Source organism: Cebidichthys violaceus, unplaced genomic scaffold, assembly GCF_023349555.1.
Source record: "Cebidichthys violaceus isolate CVI_PGR_0920_01 unplaced genomic scaffold, fCebVio1.0.p SCAF_2, whole genome shotgun sequence".
Classification (NCBI taxonomy): Eukaryota; Metazoa; Chordata; class Actinopteri; order Perciformes; family Stichaeidae; genus Cebidichthys; species Cebidichthys violaceus.
The window spans coordinates 2959503-2974965 of NW_027176372.1; the positions used below are offsets into that span (position 1 = coordinate 2959503).

The 15463-nt window shown below is 43.5% G+C and overlaps 1 protein-coding gene across 1 annotated transcript in view; it reads right to left on the reverse strand.

Annotated features, from left to right (window-relative positions):
* Positions 1-15463, reverse strand: part of fat4 (FAT atypical cadherin 4) — a 101333-nt gene that overhangs the window by 47985 nt on the left and 37885 nt on the right. The window contains exon 2 of the mRNA XM_068715310.1: positions 2292-2423. Coding sequence (XP_068571411.1) covers positions 2292-2423 — 132 coding nt within the window. The remainder of the gene's footprint in view (positions 1-2291; positions 2424-15463) is intronic.

Genomic DNA, 15463 nt, shown 5'->3' on the forward strand with positions numbered 1-15463 from the left:
GCAACAGCAGCGAGCGCGTGTGCAAGCCAATCGTAACACAGACCACTGAAAAAACAAGCAACGTGTTGTTCACCGACAGCTCCAACACGAAGCCTTAAAGAACAGGAAGAGGTGGACCGAACCGGCTGCACTCCTCTGGAACACATTACCGCTCACTTTGAGGGCTCCTAAAACAGCCATTGTTGCACTTTTCTTCATTAAGTAAGGTTTTTTTTTTTTTACCTGTGACATATTTTCCACATAAGGTCAGCATTCTAATAAAACATTCACAGCCTTTTCTTTCAAATGAGGTGAGAAACATTTTTTTTTTTTTTCAGAGAGGCCTCGTCTGCGTGAGACAAAAAGAGCTTTAACTTTTATATTGATTTTCTTTCAACCTCTTCCTTCTCTTTTGGGGCTGGAAATGGACCTATAGCGAAAAAACCGGATGCCTAGAAACGGCATTTTAATACCCTCACACATGAATCCCACATGTAGCACTGTTAAATTGGAAGGGATCATTACGACGTCTGAATTCAGCCCCGTCAGCTGGCCAACAGCTTGCACTCTTGGCTACTCTGCGCCGGCTCACACATGTGGCTTTCTCAACGAGCGCTCCGTACGCTCGGTGTCAGCGCAACTTAAGTTTCCTGCGTAAGGATGTGGGCAAAGACTTGGCTGGCCTCGTATCTGGCTCCGGGTGAGAGCTGGAATGAAGTACAGGCTTCTATTTAGCAACCTATTCATGGCAGCACTGAAGTTTGGAGTAAACATCTCTAGAATCTGTAATTCCGGAAAAAAAAAAGAAAAGAAAAAAAGGCGACTCTACGTTCTCTTTAAGTGTCTGGATGCTTTTCTTTTGCATTTGAATCCAGGAAGCAAAATGTTGCTCCTCTACGAGTTCTTTAAATCGATGGAGGAAGGCTTATATTCGTACCTGTGCATGCAAAAACCAATGCTTAAATTTAAAAAAGAAATAACTAAAAGTTTCATCTTACGGATCGCGGCTCAGGCTGACACTGAGATACGAGAGAAAAGTGAACGACTGCACGGTTTGATCTCAATACCATGTGTTCAAGATCAAAACTGTGAATGCTTTGGCGCTAAAAAAAAGAAAAAATAATCAGATGATGTCCTTAAAATCCCCCTACTGAAAAGAGTGACCTGCTTCCAGGGCTGAGATTTACAGTCAGTATTCTGACGAAAGGAAAATGGCCAGAAGTGAGACTTTCTACCACGACTTTCCTCACATTCGGAGTGAAGAGAATTGGGGGCGAGGCGACAGCTGTGCAATAAAAGACGTGTGGCCTCATAAGTTGACGTTAAATTTGAGTCCATATTCTCTAATCTCTCTCCTCTCTATGACCCGACTTTTTCCGTTGTGTCCTTTGGCTCTGGGTGAGGGACCGCAGACCTCGGAGATGCCGGCAGAGCCCCGCGTCTCGCTCACTGCAGGATTTGATGTCCACATCCTGCCTAAAGCAGCTAGAGATGGAGCCTTTAGCTAATTGAGAGTGATGTAACGTGAACTATGGTGGCCGCGGAGGGACTATCAGAGCGGCAGGCCCCCAAAAAAAAAAAAATCAATCGCTGGCCGTTCTCTTCCAGGCTCTGTGACACCGGTGGCCTCGACGCGTCTCAGATAACGTCAACATGAGACGGACAGAGACAATTCTGTGTGTGTGTGTCTAGAGGAGGAAAATGTATGAAGACAGATTGATTCAAAGTGGCGTTCTATGCGTTTGTGTCGCTGTGTGAAGGTGAAAGGAGCACAATCTGTTCCGGCCACTCTGTCACTGTGCCAGTTAATTGCACTGTACTCTAATTTGCTAATGTAATGTAATGTTGTTTTTCGATTAATCGATTTAGTGTTCAGTCAAGGGAAATTTACACCCTGTTTTAATAATAACTACTAATAACTATAACCTCTAAAACTCCTCCTGTGCCTCCCTTCTCTAGCCACATTGAACAACCTATAAATGTGCACATAATTCCTTTCACGATCTTAATGTTGTTTCAATGGCTTTTCAGCCCTGAATGTCTGCAGTTTTTCTTTTTGGCATGAAAACCATCCAACTTAAAGATACTAAATGTCGACTTTATTCCATTATTGACAGCTGCGTTGGCCTCAAAATCCCATTTGAATCTATAGTGGTTTTCTACACTGTAGGAAAGAAAAAAAAAAAAGGGAAAGCTTATTTTCAATTTAAATCACTCCCAGGATATCTATTCGGAAAGCAGTGGAGTGGAAAACGGGCAGAGAAAAGTGCAAAAACACTGTCAGACAGAATAGAAACTGGGGGAGCCATTACCTTGTCTGCATCCGTGGCTGTTAGCTGCATTATCTTGAAGCCATCTCCGACGTTCTCCTCAATGGTCACATCGAGGATATCATTAGGGAAAACAGGCGGGTTGTCGTTGACGTCCTGCAGCGTGATCTCCACCTGCAGAGGAAGAATAAACACCACGGTCTCCGTTAAAGCTCTGCCTCACTCGGCCTCACTCGGCCTGCTACAGCTGTTAAGATCGCTGCAAAGAGAGAGAGAAACCGTCCATCCATCATCTTCTTGGATTTCAGATGATGAAGAAGCTGTACAAGAAGGGAGGCTGGAGAGGAAAAGCTTTGAGATGATGAAGTGTGGTATATTGACTTGAAAGGTCAAAACTAAGGAGACGGAATTATTATTTTTCCTAGAGATCGTTTATTTAGATTTAATAGTAGAATAGTCTGCTCTTTAAGACCACAATCGTTTGACATTGGTTTTACTGTAAAACAATTATACCTTTGAAATACCAAAACCACGGTTGAGGTTGGTATACTACATAAACTAAAGCAGTAGCTACTGTAATAGTAATTATTATGGTGAAAAAAGAAAATATAGATAATGGCAGCTAAAGTTAACTGGCCTAGTTTAGCAGAGTTGCAGCAATGTTTTGTAATCATTGCACACCGGCTAATTAAGGCTAGCGTTAGCTAAAGCTATTTTATCCACTTTCCTGTAACTGAATTATCAATTTCGATGGTCCATCACCTTAGTTATTGAGCTTCTTGAACCACATAAACAAAGCAGTGACTAAATGTGATCATAATGGAGAAAGGAAATAATACCAGAAAAATTAGTTCTACCATAAGGGTAACTATCCTAGCTTAGCATCGTAGCAGCAAAGCTAATTGTTATCATTGTAGCATCTGAACGCACATCGGCTAGTTAAGGCTAGCGGGTGACCTACTTGTTTCCTGTAATTAAATAATGAATCATCGGTTTGATGCTCCAACACCTTAGTAATTAAGTTTGTTTTAACCATATAAACCAATCCGTAACTAAACACAATCATAATGGAGGAGAAAGTAACACCAGACAAACCAAAACTAGCCTAGCTTAGTGGAGTAGCAGTCACTTATATCTCCACCTAAACACTATTAAATTCATGTGATTTTAGGTGGTAAAATATTTAGAAATCCCATATCTAAACATTTTTAATTGAAGATGAATGTATTAAACGTACTCAGAGAAGAAAGCTGAAGAAAAAACAAGAACATGTGTGTGTTGATAGGCTACCGTACTGCTCCAGATACAACAGCCCACATGTTCAACTCCCATGAACTAATATATCAAGATAACTGCATTATGGGTAGAACTCATATACCCTACTGTCACTGGAGATCATGGAAATTGTACAATTTACAAATTGACTTGAGGCTTATTTCCATAGAGACTTACAGTGAGTGTAACAGTAGAGCAAACTAACTGCAGCTCTGGGATTTTCACTTTCATGTCTTAGAAACCAAAATAAACACACATTACTGTCGACCGCAGACCCCCCATGAGGATAAACTTTGTCCCATATAGTGAGACTTGTGCTGATAACCTAAATGTATTACAGACACAGCAGTGGAAAGAGTGAAACCTATGATTAGATCGATTGTTTATATCAATGATATGATTTCAAGTAAATCAAAGTGGCATTTAACTTTTCCTCATTTTACAAAAAAAAGATCTTGTGAGCCAACTTAAGGATCCCCAACGGTTCTTTCACCGCACTTGGAGAACCCTTCGTCGCCATACTGGTTTGCGGTAAATATACAACAAGTCCAAAAGTATGTGGACAAGCCTTTCCACATCCCTTTGTTTGTGCTTTTCTTTTTTATGGTTTTGGATAGGCCCCTTAGTTTAGATAAAGGGAAATGTTATTGCTCCAGCATGAAATATTTTAGACAATAGTTTGCTTCCAACTTTGTGGCCCTTTCCGGTTTTAACATGACAGTGCCCCAAATGCAACAAAGCCAGGTCCTTAGGGAAATGACTTTCCCAGTTTGTAGGAACTTGAGTGGCCTGCACAGAGCCCTATAATCCCACCCTACTACAAGAGCAATATAAGAGCAATGCTTTGTATGTCCAATCCCATTTAGTGCTACAGTTCCAATTGGAATCAAACCAACCTACTTGAACCAGCCACCTATAGCGGGACGGAGAGGCAGTTAAGCTCAGCTGTGCAAATGTCTGAGGGAAAGTGGAAACCCCGGAGACAGTGAGAGTGAGACATTGATGGTTTCAGATGCTCTGTGTCTAGTGTGACGATATTACATTTCCACTCATATCCCACAACTTAAACTGCGATCCCCTCCGCCTCATCCACTAACCCAAATATGCATTTCAAAGCCGGTAAACACGGCTCGCTTTTTGAATCATAACAGACATTTTGCTGCGCGTTCTCTGTTTATTGACTCTATAAATATGGAAAAGCCATGTTTAAATTCTCCAGTGATAGGATCTCCATTAATGTTGACAGTGATTATGGTAATTCTTGTGCCAGGCGTCACAAGATGCCCCAACCTCTCTTTTTCGCAATCCACCCCATCCCCCTCTGAAACACACACACACACACACACACACACACACACACACACACACACACACACACACACACACACAGATGAAGCGTCAGTGAGATGAAATAGGAAATAGAAAAAGAACAGTTGTCAAAAGTCTACAATGGGTGCAGCTTTTTGAGGCAACAAGAGTTTCCCAGCGGGCATTTATAGAGCAAACAATAGGCCTCAAGGCCGTATGACCACCGAGGTGAGGTGGGGGGGGGGGGGGGGGGTCAGATACAGCAGTCTATTCAAACCCGACTATTGACAGGAAAAGCAGACTCCACATGTCCCACAAATGTGCTTTGCAGCCGAACAGTAGCAGGAAACTCTTCGTAATAGTTGCCACAGACTCCTTTTGTAAAAAAAAAAAAAAAAAAAAAGCTCAGTTCATTAAAGATGACCCAGAACAAAAAGCTTGAGGGAGCTGAAACGGTGTCAGAGTCTGGCTGAATAAAATATGCTCCTTGCTGTTTACTGCCATGATGACACCGACTGCAGCCGGGCAAATCTGCATGCGTAAGGTCACAATTAAAACCCGTCACCGAACACTTAACTCCTCTGATCTGCTTGTGCCAGGACGAGGATGTTGTCCACTTATTAAACGGACTCTGAGTCGGTGTCTGCATGAGTGGAGATAATTACGGGAGAACAAGACAGATTATGTCCCGGGCACCAGCGATGCAAAAGTCGCACACAAACGAGCCACAATGACAGCGGCTCTCGACTCGACTCGAGCCCAGGGACCGGGGCAGAGTCAACAAACAATGAATATTTATCTCCCGCCCTGTGTGTCCCCCTTGATGTGTAAATAATGCAAGGCCCACTTCAGAGGAGTGAACTAATTAGGGTAGAAGTGCAGTTTTGAGAAATAATTACGCTTCACGCTTCCCGTTTGCATTACCCAGGCTCCCACGGGACGGGAAGATATCAAAGAGCTTTTGGTGAAAAATTCATCGGAGGAAGAAGAAGCAAGGTCATGGAGGGGGGGGGGGGGGGGATGAGAGAAGGGGGAAGAGAGGTTTTGCTCCCTCTACCTGCGGACCCAGACGCACCGGCCGCGGCAGGTGAAACACATTAGTTTACAAGGTAAAAGATTGTGTTTCACGAACTACTGTTTCAAGTTGCAGGGGCTGCCAACTGGCTGCCGGAGTTTTATTATTTATGGGGAGGTATGAATGATTCACGCGTCAAGTGGTTCCTGAGCGCTGTCGATTATGAGACCTTAAGTGATGGAAGGTATTTGTCCAAGAGGTCGGAGACTAGAGCTCGTACTCCGCGGCGATAAATTAATCTTGTCCCAGAATTCACCAGAGCTTGGATGATGAACGCAGCACTGACAGGTGGGATAATTTAGTTGTCTGACTTTATGTTATGTAATCTAGTCTCCTTTCCCACTGGTAGAATTCACATTTAAAACCTCAGTGCAGCCATATTTTCAGAAAGGCGTATTTTTCCACTCACCTCCAGTAGTACAGCCACGCAGCTTTGGTTTTTATGTGCTGACATTTTGAGATATCTGGAATTCCTGCAGCGACCCCAAATTAAAAAGGGGAGAATTCATTTTTTGTTATGCTCAAAGCATGGGAGAAATTCTACAGCAACTTGTTTTTCCAGTAAAAAAATGACCCGGTTATTTTGAATATTGCACTGAGCTCACAGGGACTTCCAAGCAAAGAAACAGTCCGAATGAAGACTGTTGAGGGAGAGGCCTGTGGATTGTGACCAAAGAGTAACCGAAACATTGATTCTGGGAAGAAATGCTGTGGTGTAATTTTTAATGCTTTGAGGAGCGCAAATGAAATTCCAATAACCTCAACTGTATCAAGATGGAGCTTTTAAAGGAGAACAATACCAAAAGCATCTGCGTGGCGGAGAACATACTGTGTGTTTTTGTAATTTGGGTAAACTGACCTTTCAAAATAAAGTATAAAAGTATCGCTGTATCATTCGTTCACATGCTGTTAAAGGGAAAGTGGAAGTGAAGCAGACATCAAAGTACAGACACTTCCCCTCAAGAGTAACGGAATATACCAAAAATAACTTCTCCGTCCCACCAGCACACTGTAATGTCCGAAGTGAGGAGAAAACAGTTCTGGTTACAGCTGAAGGTAAAAGCATCACCTGCGTCCCAGAGCGCAAAACAACCGTTGCCATTTTCCCCACATCTGAAAAAGAGGAAGTAGCAAAAGTTTTCATGTTCCCACTTAAAAAAAAAACACCTCAGTTCTGCCAAGACCTCTGCAGACACAGAGCGGGAGATCTACCATTTGAGCACAATCCCATGAACGCATATTTTGTCAGTTACCCACTCAGTTATTTCTAATAACCGGTCGAGGGTCGGATTAATTAAGAGAGGGATGGTTCGCATTACAGATGAGTAATACAGCGCCGGCTCCAGTGCTCCACTGAACACCACGAACTTCTGAGTGAAAATCTTGAAATTCACATTATTAACATTTCTTCCAAAAAGCAGGAAAACAAAAAAAAAAAAAAGTCAACTGAGTGCAACTGATGCAACAGTTGGCCTGTAAATGTTGAGCTCATCTGATCGTAAAAGCTGGAGCAGGGTGCGCCTCCTGCAGGAAACGATCATTTCAAAATGATTAAATGTCTCATTAGATGCTGTTGACGACTCGGGGTCAAGGGTCGGGGCGACTTCCAGCTCTCGTTATACTTGGCCTTCGAGATTGAACGATTCCACTTTGCGTCGCGCTTTTTTATTTTTACCGATGTGCACATGAGGCGGAGTTGCACCCGATGTGGCAAAGAAACTGGGATCGCGAAGCAATTCCAAATATAACACTTCATCACAGAGCCAGAATCATTTGCTGTTAGAAGGAATTAGTCAGGCTTTGGCGCAGTATAAACATCTAAATGGCACAAAGGAATTTTTGCAATGCCATAAAAGAGAAAGACTGTACAGATTCCACGACGTTTAATAAGTAAATAACCAAATATAATCCAATCTGAGGCGTGATGCACTGTTTGTTTAAAGTGACGCGACGGTTATCTAAGGTTACGTCGCGTCTGACGACTCAGCTGGGGCCTTGTGTAACGTGAGGCCCGTGACCGAGTCGCAGGCTGGTACAGCTTGGGCTGGTTAGCAGAGTATTCCAACAGAAGCAGGAAAATACAAAAAAAAAAAAGGTTCCAACTGCTGTGTGTCATCGCTGGGCCTTCTCATATGCAGACGGAGAGGGGACATCCAACCTACTTCCTAACCTTCGAAAAGCCGCACCCAAGCGGGTCGGTGAGGACGTCCCGAATGATTCCCACAACTGCTTCGGCAAAGTATTAATTAACTAACTCCCTGCACATTGGAAAATCATACTGAGTTCCTGCTCTATTCAACAGCCACTGTGTTGGTTAATGTCATCCTCGAAACGTTGAAGATGGATTACCGACCGTCTAGAAAAAGGCCAGCCTCTCGTGTCTGTGTTTGCACTGCTTAATCTGAAAACCGTGTGGCGTGATCCACGCACATCTGATGAATGCTCTGCTGCATAAGGAGAGAAATGTAAAGTGGGTGATAAAACGCCATTCAAACAAAACGAATTCCACGCAACCTCCAGAGATGTGCGGACAAAGACGATCATCATTTCACTTCATCTTCACTTCCTTCCCGGCCTCTACTGTTTCAACTGTTTAGACAGAACGCCGTTGACTCTTCATGGGGAGTTCTGAGGGGGTCAAGGACGCTGGTAAAAGTGCCGTCTCGGCTCTGTCTTTTCACAACAAAAGGAAAACGCAACTTGATAATCGAGACAAAGGTCAAACAGATCTCTTCCGTACGGTTTCTTCAACACGTGTACAATTGGGACTGGCTCGATCTGTCAAACAACTGGCTGCAGAGCGATTCATCTTCCGACCGCAGTCATCGGGCTCGGCGGAGTGCATGCGCGCTCCGGAGACAGGAATCTGAGCGTGCCGGGGACGGGAATGTGCCCGGGAAAAAAAAGCAGACAAAGCTGGACGCCGGCCAAACCTCAGCGCACTGTGCAAGAGAGAAGTCAGGATACGATCATACCCCAACCCCTGGAGTCCCCCCCCCCCCACAAAAAAAAAAAAACCATCTGCAGTCCCATGGAAAAAAAAAAACCAAGAGTGAGTAAGAGAAAGAGGCAGACAAAACAAAACAGGGGAGCCTGCAAACGATCACAAAGCACCTCGGTTGTATGTTACCAACAAGGGGGGAGAGAGGAGAGACAATGTCGAGCAAGTGGTTTCAATAAAGGGGATCACTGTCCTCTCGGCGGACCACTTCACCAACTGTTAAAAGATTGTTTGTCTGCAGCAGGCCCCTTCAAGCCCCCTGCAAGCCCTTTGCCAAGCGAGGTTCCCTCTGAGCACTTCTTGCGGGACACATAATCCAACAGAACGAATAATCCCAACGGGTCATCTGGACCAGCGTATCGTTTCCTAGAGGTTCTGGGCCCCGCAGACATCTCCTCACACAGGGGAGTGGAAACAAATCGTGATGGATTGCCATTTTTAAATGGCGCCAGCATCCGGGGCCATGAGCGATGCAAACTGGGGTTCTTCTTCACTATAAACAGCCATAACTCTTTCCCTCTTATTCCTACCTGAGAGAGTTAGATGGAAAGTTTAATTAGACCTTGTGCAAGATCAGAGTAGAACTAATGGAGGCGAGATTTAGCTCTCCTTGAAGCCCGAGCACAATTCAAAGCCATCACCGAAATTACCATAGCCTATTAAATGCATCGTGTTCTGTATCCCTGGATTAAGAGGTTAGAAGAACATCAAAACAAGCATTTTTCTCCTTGTGAGATGAAAGGTAAAAAACAAAAATAATTAGCCTATTTGTGAAAAGTATGCTTTGAAGATGCAAGGAGGGAAATGGATTTTCTTTTTATCAGTTATCTGTCTTATTTGGGGACTTCTTAAAGAATGGAAGGAGACCATAACAGGAGTCAGCCGTCTATCGGTGTTGGTGCCACTGACTCTGCGTGAGTCTACGGCCTTATCACTGCGCTCTCTCCACAATTACCTCCAATTACGGCATTCAAACCATGCAGACCATGGAGAGGGGGAGCGACCAAGACCCTAAAAACCTGAAAATAGATCAAAAACACAACAATTCTCAAATTTTTTAACAATGTCTGGGAGTGAAAACCTACAGATTCAATGCATATTAACATTTTTTGGACACTTCTTACTGTTGCTTGTCTGCATTTCAGATCAAAATATATTTCTTCTGTTCCTACTTCTGATGGCTTACTTTGCTGAAAAACATTTTACATTCAACATGAAATAAGCTCATTTGCAGTTTTCAGATAACAATGTCAGCTTTTCAAACCTTGATGGCGACGCATTTTTACAAAGGATAAGAGGAAAGGGAACAATTCCCAGCCCCGCAGAGAAGCATGTAATCCTTCAACTGATATGGAAACGAGGGAAAAACCCCAAATTGGAGATACAAGCTTCGTCTTTCATCCGACAGCTGCGATATAACACATTGCTTCGGCTTCAACTCTCCAGAAGTATAATGAAGTAGTCAGACTGAGCGCCACCTGGACCACTTACAACATCAAAAATATATAGCTAACAGGATAATACATCAATAATTTAACACACTGAAAGGAGTGAGTATATTTCACTATTGGATCTTTTTTTGTTCCACAGCTATGTACTTAAATAAGAGATTTGAGTCGTCGACCACTGGTGATGTCCAAGACAGTATTGTCTTCTTTCGATGCAAATTTTGAAGCGATTTGTCTGGAGCCATCATAAATAGATGTAAATAACGGGCAGATCGTTCCAAAGGGCCCAGCATGAGCGCTCAGTGGGATTTTAACAGATACATGCTAATATCAGGCATCTTCATCTACAGCCAAGGTTGCTTTCCAAGACTTCTGGAAGATCTGCGAGAGGCTTTAAAGGCTATTATGGCAACCGTTTCATAGTTTCTGTCAACCAGTGATAAATGCATGAGATTTCCAGGAGCTGGGGCTGTATGAAGAGACGCATTAGCAAAGCATCTCGGTCTGGATTTGACCTAATTATTATCAAGTCACATCGGAGATGACATCTCTCCCCCATCGCAGGAAGATAATTCCTTAACCTAGAAATTAACGGAGGTTAAATAATTAGCCTACTGTAACGTTGTTTGTGGCTGATTTGATTATCAATTCGTTAGATCTGGTTTCCATCATGGATAGGGTTGGGAGTTCAGAGAGCTTCAAAAGGAAATGTTCCCAGACTTTTCCTCGTCTACTAGTTTGTTGGTGACAGGGTTTGGGGTTCGATCCATTATATTTGTCTCCTTTAGTTCCATCAAGTCAAAACACTAAAAAGTGTTTTGTCAGGGTTTCCGAGGTTTACTTTATTTGCACATTATTAAAAAAGAACGCCCTGCAAGAATGTCGTACAGTTCAGTTTTCCATTTATCTAATGAACTGAAGTTGAACGGAACACATCAATGGCTGGCGGAGTTCTTTGTGAATAAAAATTCCGAGGTGAGAATTCTAAAAAGATGATACCTAACTGCTGTTTACTTCATTCAAAACAAGCATGAGTGGAGGACAGCGAGTCAGGAATGTAAGTGCTTGTGTGTTTGGCTGGTGTAGAAACCAGCTTTAATCCAAAACAGGCCTCGGATTGTTGTGTGAAACCCCCAGCAGCCCCTGTTTATGTGAACAACTCCTGCAAACATTAATGGTGGGAGGAGCAACAGGGTGGGGGTGGGAAGGATGTTTGAGTGTGTGAACGGGTGGGGGGGTCATGCAGTAGTTGATGTTGTGGCTGACCTGTGCTCCAAAAGGAAGCCCAACTGCCACTGAACGCTCCTGCTGATCAGACTAAAAGTAAGATAGTAGCTTAAGAGAAAACATGGAGCAATGGAGAGAAGTTTGGATGCAGTTCGTTGCACTTTGATGATGTTATATATTTCGAATGGAATAAAAACTGCAAACATCAGATTAAGCAATAAAGTGCTGCAGGAAACAGTATTTTTTTGAAGTCGATGCGTTTTTCTGTTGTTTTTTGGTTGAAATAAGGTCCGTGGTTAACACAAGTGGAAGAGATGTAAACGTTTTGTTCTACAATTCGGGTGAATTGTACGTGTCATAAAACAGGCAGATGCTAACAAGTAGCCAAATGACACTAACACAACGTCATCACGTCGAAACATTAGTCTACCTTTAGCTTTTTACTTCTGGCGATTGCATTCACGCTTCAAAAATCCTAAAAGTCGTGTTCATTTGTGGAGATTATCTTATTGAACATTTAAGTGTCATAAACTTTTGTTTGCCACAGAGCTTTGTTTCTGCAATAATCCCCCAAAAAATCCCATTGGTTTTTTGTCGAGGGAACTAATGCGATGTTAACTTCCAGACTCCCTACATAAATACGTCATCCCTGGAACACTCTATCCTGTACTAGTTTGGCATTTTGACAAATATGCTTGTTTATGTTTTTACTAAGTGTTAGATAAAATAGCATGTATGGAGCAAGAGCAATGAAGTGGTTAGCTTAATTTAGCTGAAACCTGGAACGATAAACAGAAACAAATTGGGCTTTTAATGGGAGTTATGTGCTGTAACTTCTTCAGACCAAAAAGACTTCATACATCCATCTACTGCAGCTGTTTTCTGCAAATAAAGCTCTGATGAAGCTACTGAGCGCTTCCTTCCTAGTACCAAACGGCAGACTAGCAAAGTTAGCTAACGTGTTAGCAAGGTAAAGAGTCGGATATTTTTTTTGGAGATGGAGCAGAGATGGAGCAGACCAAACCAGAGCTAAGAGGAGAGTGAATACTGCACTTTCATCAAGAAAAACACAACTCCACATGAACAATAATGTGTCAGTAGGCTCGGTACCTAATCCGTTAGCCGTAACAACTCTATAGAAGCCATTCTGTCTGAGTTCTTCTGTCCCTAGAGGCCAAATTGATTAATGCAGCCTAGTCACGCTCTTAGAAATACTGCTTGACATCACAAGTCAACTCGGTTATTCCTGAGCCAAGAAATCATCTTTTCTTTTTTTTTTTAAATTCTGCTTCATCGTCATGAAAGAATTTGCTCTTTTTGGCGCAGCGTACATCTGCCGCGGTCATTTAGGCCTCAGCAGGAACCAGCTTGGCAAGAAAACCCGATCTGAAGACATTCTGAAGGGCAAATGCAAAACGAAAAAAGTGGAGAAATGTTGATGAATTTAACATGAGGTGGCGTAAAAAAAGACTTCTGCCAAATGACTTGACAATGAGGGACAGTTTCCCCCCGCTGAGGGCCATTCATGGAAACAGACTGGAGGGCCCTGAGATAGCTCTGGCCCTCTTTTCTCTTTCTCACACACACACACACACACACACACACACACACACACACACACACACACACACACACAGATACAAATGGATGAAAATGCTAACTGTGCACCAATCACACGGTAGGCTATGACATGCTCATTCATACATGTGTGATGGTAAGACCCCCCCCCCCCCCCCCCCCCCGTCACACGGCGCACATACCTCCACACGCACTTCGCCACTACAAGGAGGTCTTACAAGGCTTCACATGTTTAACGCTCTCTTATTATCATGAAGATGGGCCTTTTAGAAGTACCATCCATCTTAATTAACAAGCCATTTGTATGCACTTCAGCCTCCAAGACGAAATAGCATGGGAAGAAATCCCGTGGCCAAAGACGAACTCTCGGGCTGTAAGACATCATTAGCGGATTAAGGAAACAAATTCAATGGCCTTCCCATGTTGCCTGCACATTTCATTATCTCCCACTGTTCACGGCAATTCCCAGCCTCATCCTTTGCATTTAACGGTCGCGATCCAGAACTTTCTCCCCATTCCTTTAGAGTTCCACATAATTTGAGGCACTCTCTTCGTGATTTACGGCCCGGCCCGTAACATCAATGCCTCGTTGTCTGCAAAGCCGAAAGCAGAACGACGCATAAGCAACGTCGTTCTGCGGCTACCGAAACGAGCGAATATATCTCTGCCTTCAGCCGTCAAACGCGAACAAACAAAAATGTCAGCCTCAGTGCGATCTGTTTTCCCTCACCGGTCCCCCCGGCTAAACGGCTCGCAATAAGAAGGATCACTATTTTTTAAAGTGGCTCTGCTTTCGGCAGATTTTCTGGCTTTTCCGAAATGGTCACTTCACTTGGTGGTGTGTGTGTGTGTGTGTGTGTGTGTGTGTGTGTGTGTGAGTGCATGGGGGTCTTAGCATTGGGCCTGTGTCTGCAAAACAAAAAGGAAATGTTTCAAAAACAGCCTTATGGGTAATTTGCCTTCACAGCCATCGCCTTTTTTTCTTTTCTTTCTTTTTTTCTTTTTTGTCTGGCGGCACGCTTGAACGCAGCTGAATAGCCGAGAGACAATTCGTCTCAATTCCCCATTCAGGAAACCTACAGAGACTATTAATTGTCAACTCATAAAGGCCCCATAGACGCCCCGTGAGAGGAAGACTTTTTTTTTTCTCACTCCCCGCCTCCTTTCTCTCGGCCTCTACTATCATCCATAACACCTTTAGGTTTTCTCCAGGGTTTAGAGGGTCAGCGTGCGAGGTCGGAAGGTGATGATTAATTCCTCGCAGCAGTTGCATTGTGGGAGCCCTTGGATACTCTGGGGTCAAAACCCCCAGTTTAGCACAAGGGTGTCATTTGTTAGTTGACCTCTTCCTCTAGCTCTGACATGTATTTTGCGGATCAGGGGAAGAAAAAGCAGAAGAGGGGACAACTTCTGTTCTTCATTTCTATCACTTCTTGTTTAAATAAATTCTCCAGACTTTTACCTCCAAAAGGCCGCCCAGACAACAAGACTTGTGGGCATTTGGGAATTTGACAGAAAAAAATACTCAGACAACAAAAGAGCAACGCTGTCCTGAGTTGGGAAGTGAAACCAGCAATCACTCAAACAAAGGGCTTCTTAAAACGGTGAACACCAAAGTCTGACAAAGTTGGTGTTTACGAGCGAAGATATTGTTTAGTCTAGCAACACACAAAAAAAGAAGTCATTATCAATATCTGTGGCAAACCATGCGGGGATGAAACACAAGATAGACAGTGTATCCCAAACTCACTCCACACCCAGGCAAACACACAAACAGAGCCCTGACAAGTGACATATTAATCCAACATTTACACAACATTTAAACAATGCATCCAGGAAAAGGCGGATTGTGTTCGGAAACCAAATCTTTATGAGATATGTTTGGACTGAACCGCTTCGGATAACACAAATACACACATTTTCTTGCAGAGAACAAACAAGCAAAAGGGCAAAAACGTAGAGCTCAGACTAGATCTGCTTTTATTTTCCTGTCAGTGTTTTGAGGCCTCGTAATGGAACCCAATATTCACCCGCAAAAAACTGTCAGAAGCACTTTCATCACTAGGACTCTGCAAAAAAAAAAAAAAAAAACTCCACGTGACCACGAACTGAGCCAGTATCGCCGCCGTACGGCCGGTTCGTGGAGGAAAAATCAAAACACTGGTTTGACGGTTGCACGTCATCCCGGGGGGCAGGGGGGGGGGGGGGGGGGGGACAAAAGCTTCTAAAGGTCTAAGCTGGAGGACGTCTGGCCGGTGTCAGTCAGTGCAGAGGAGAGGATTTAAGTAGGGCTGCGCCGGGG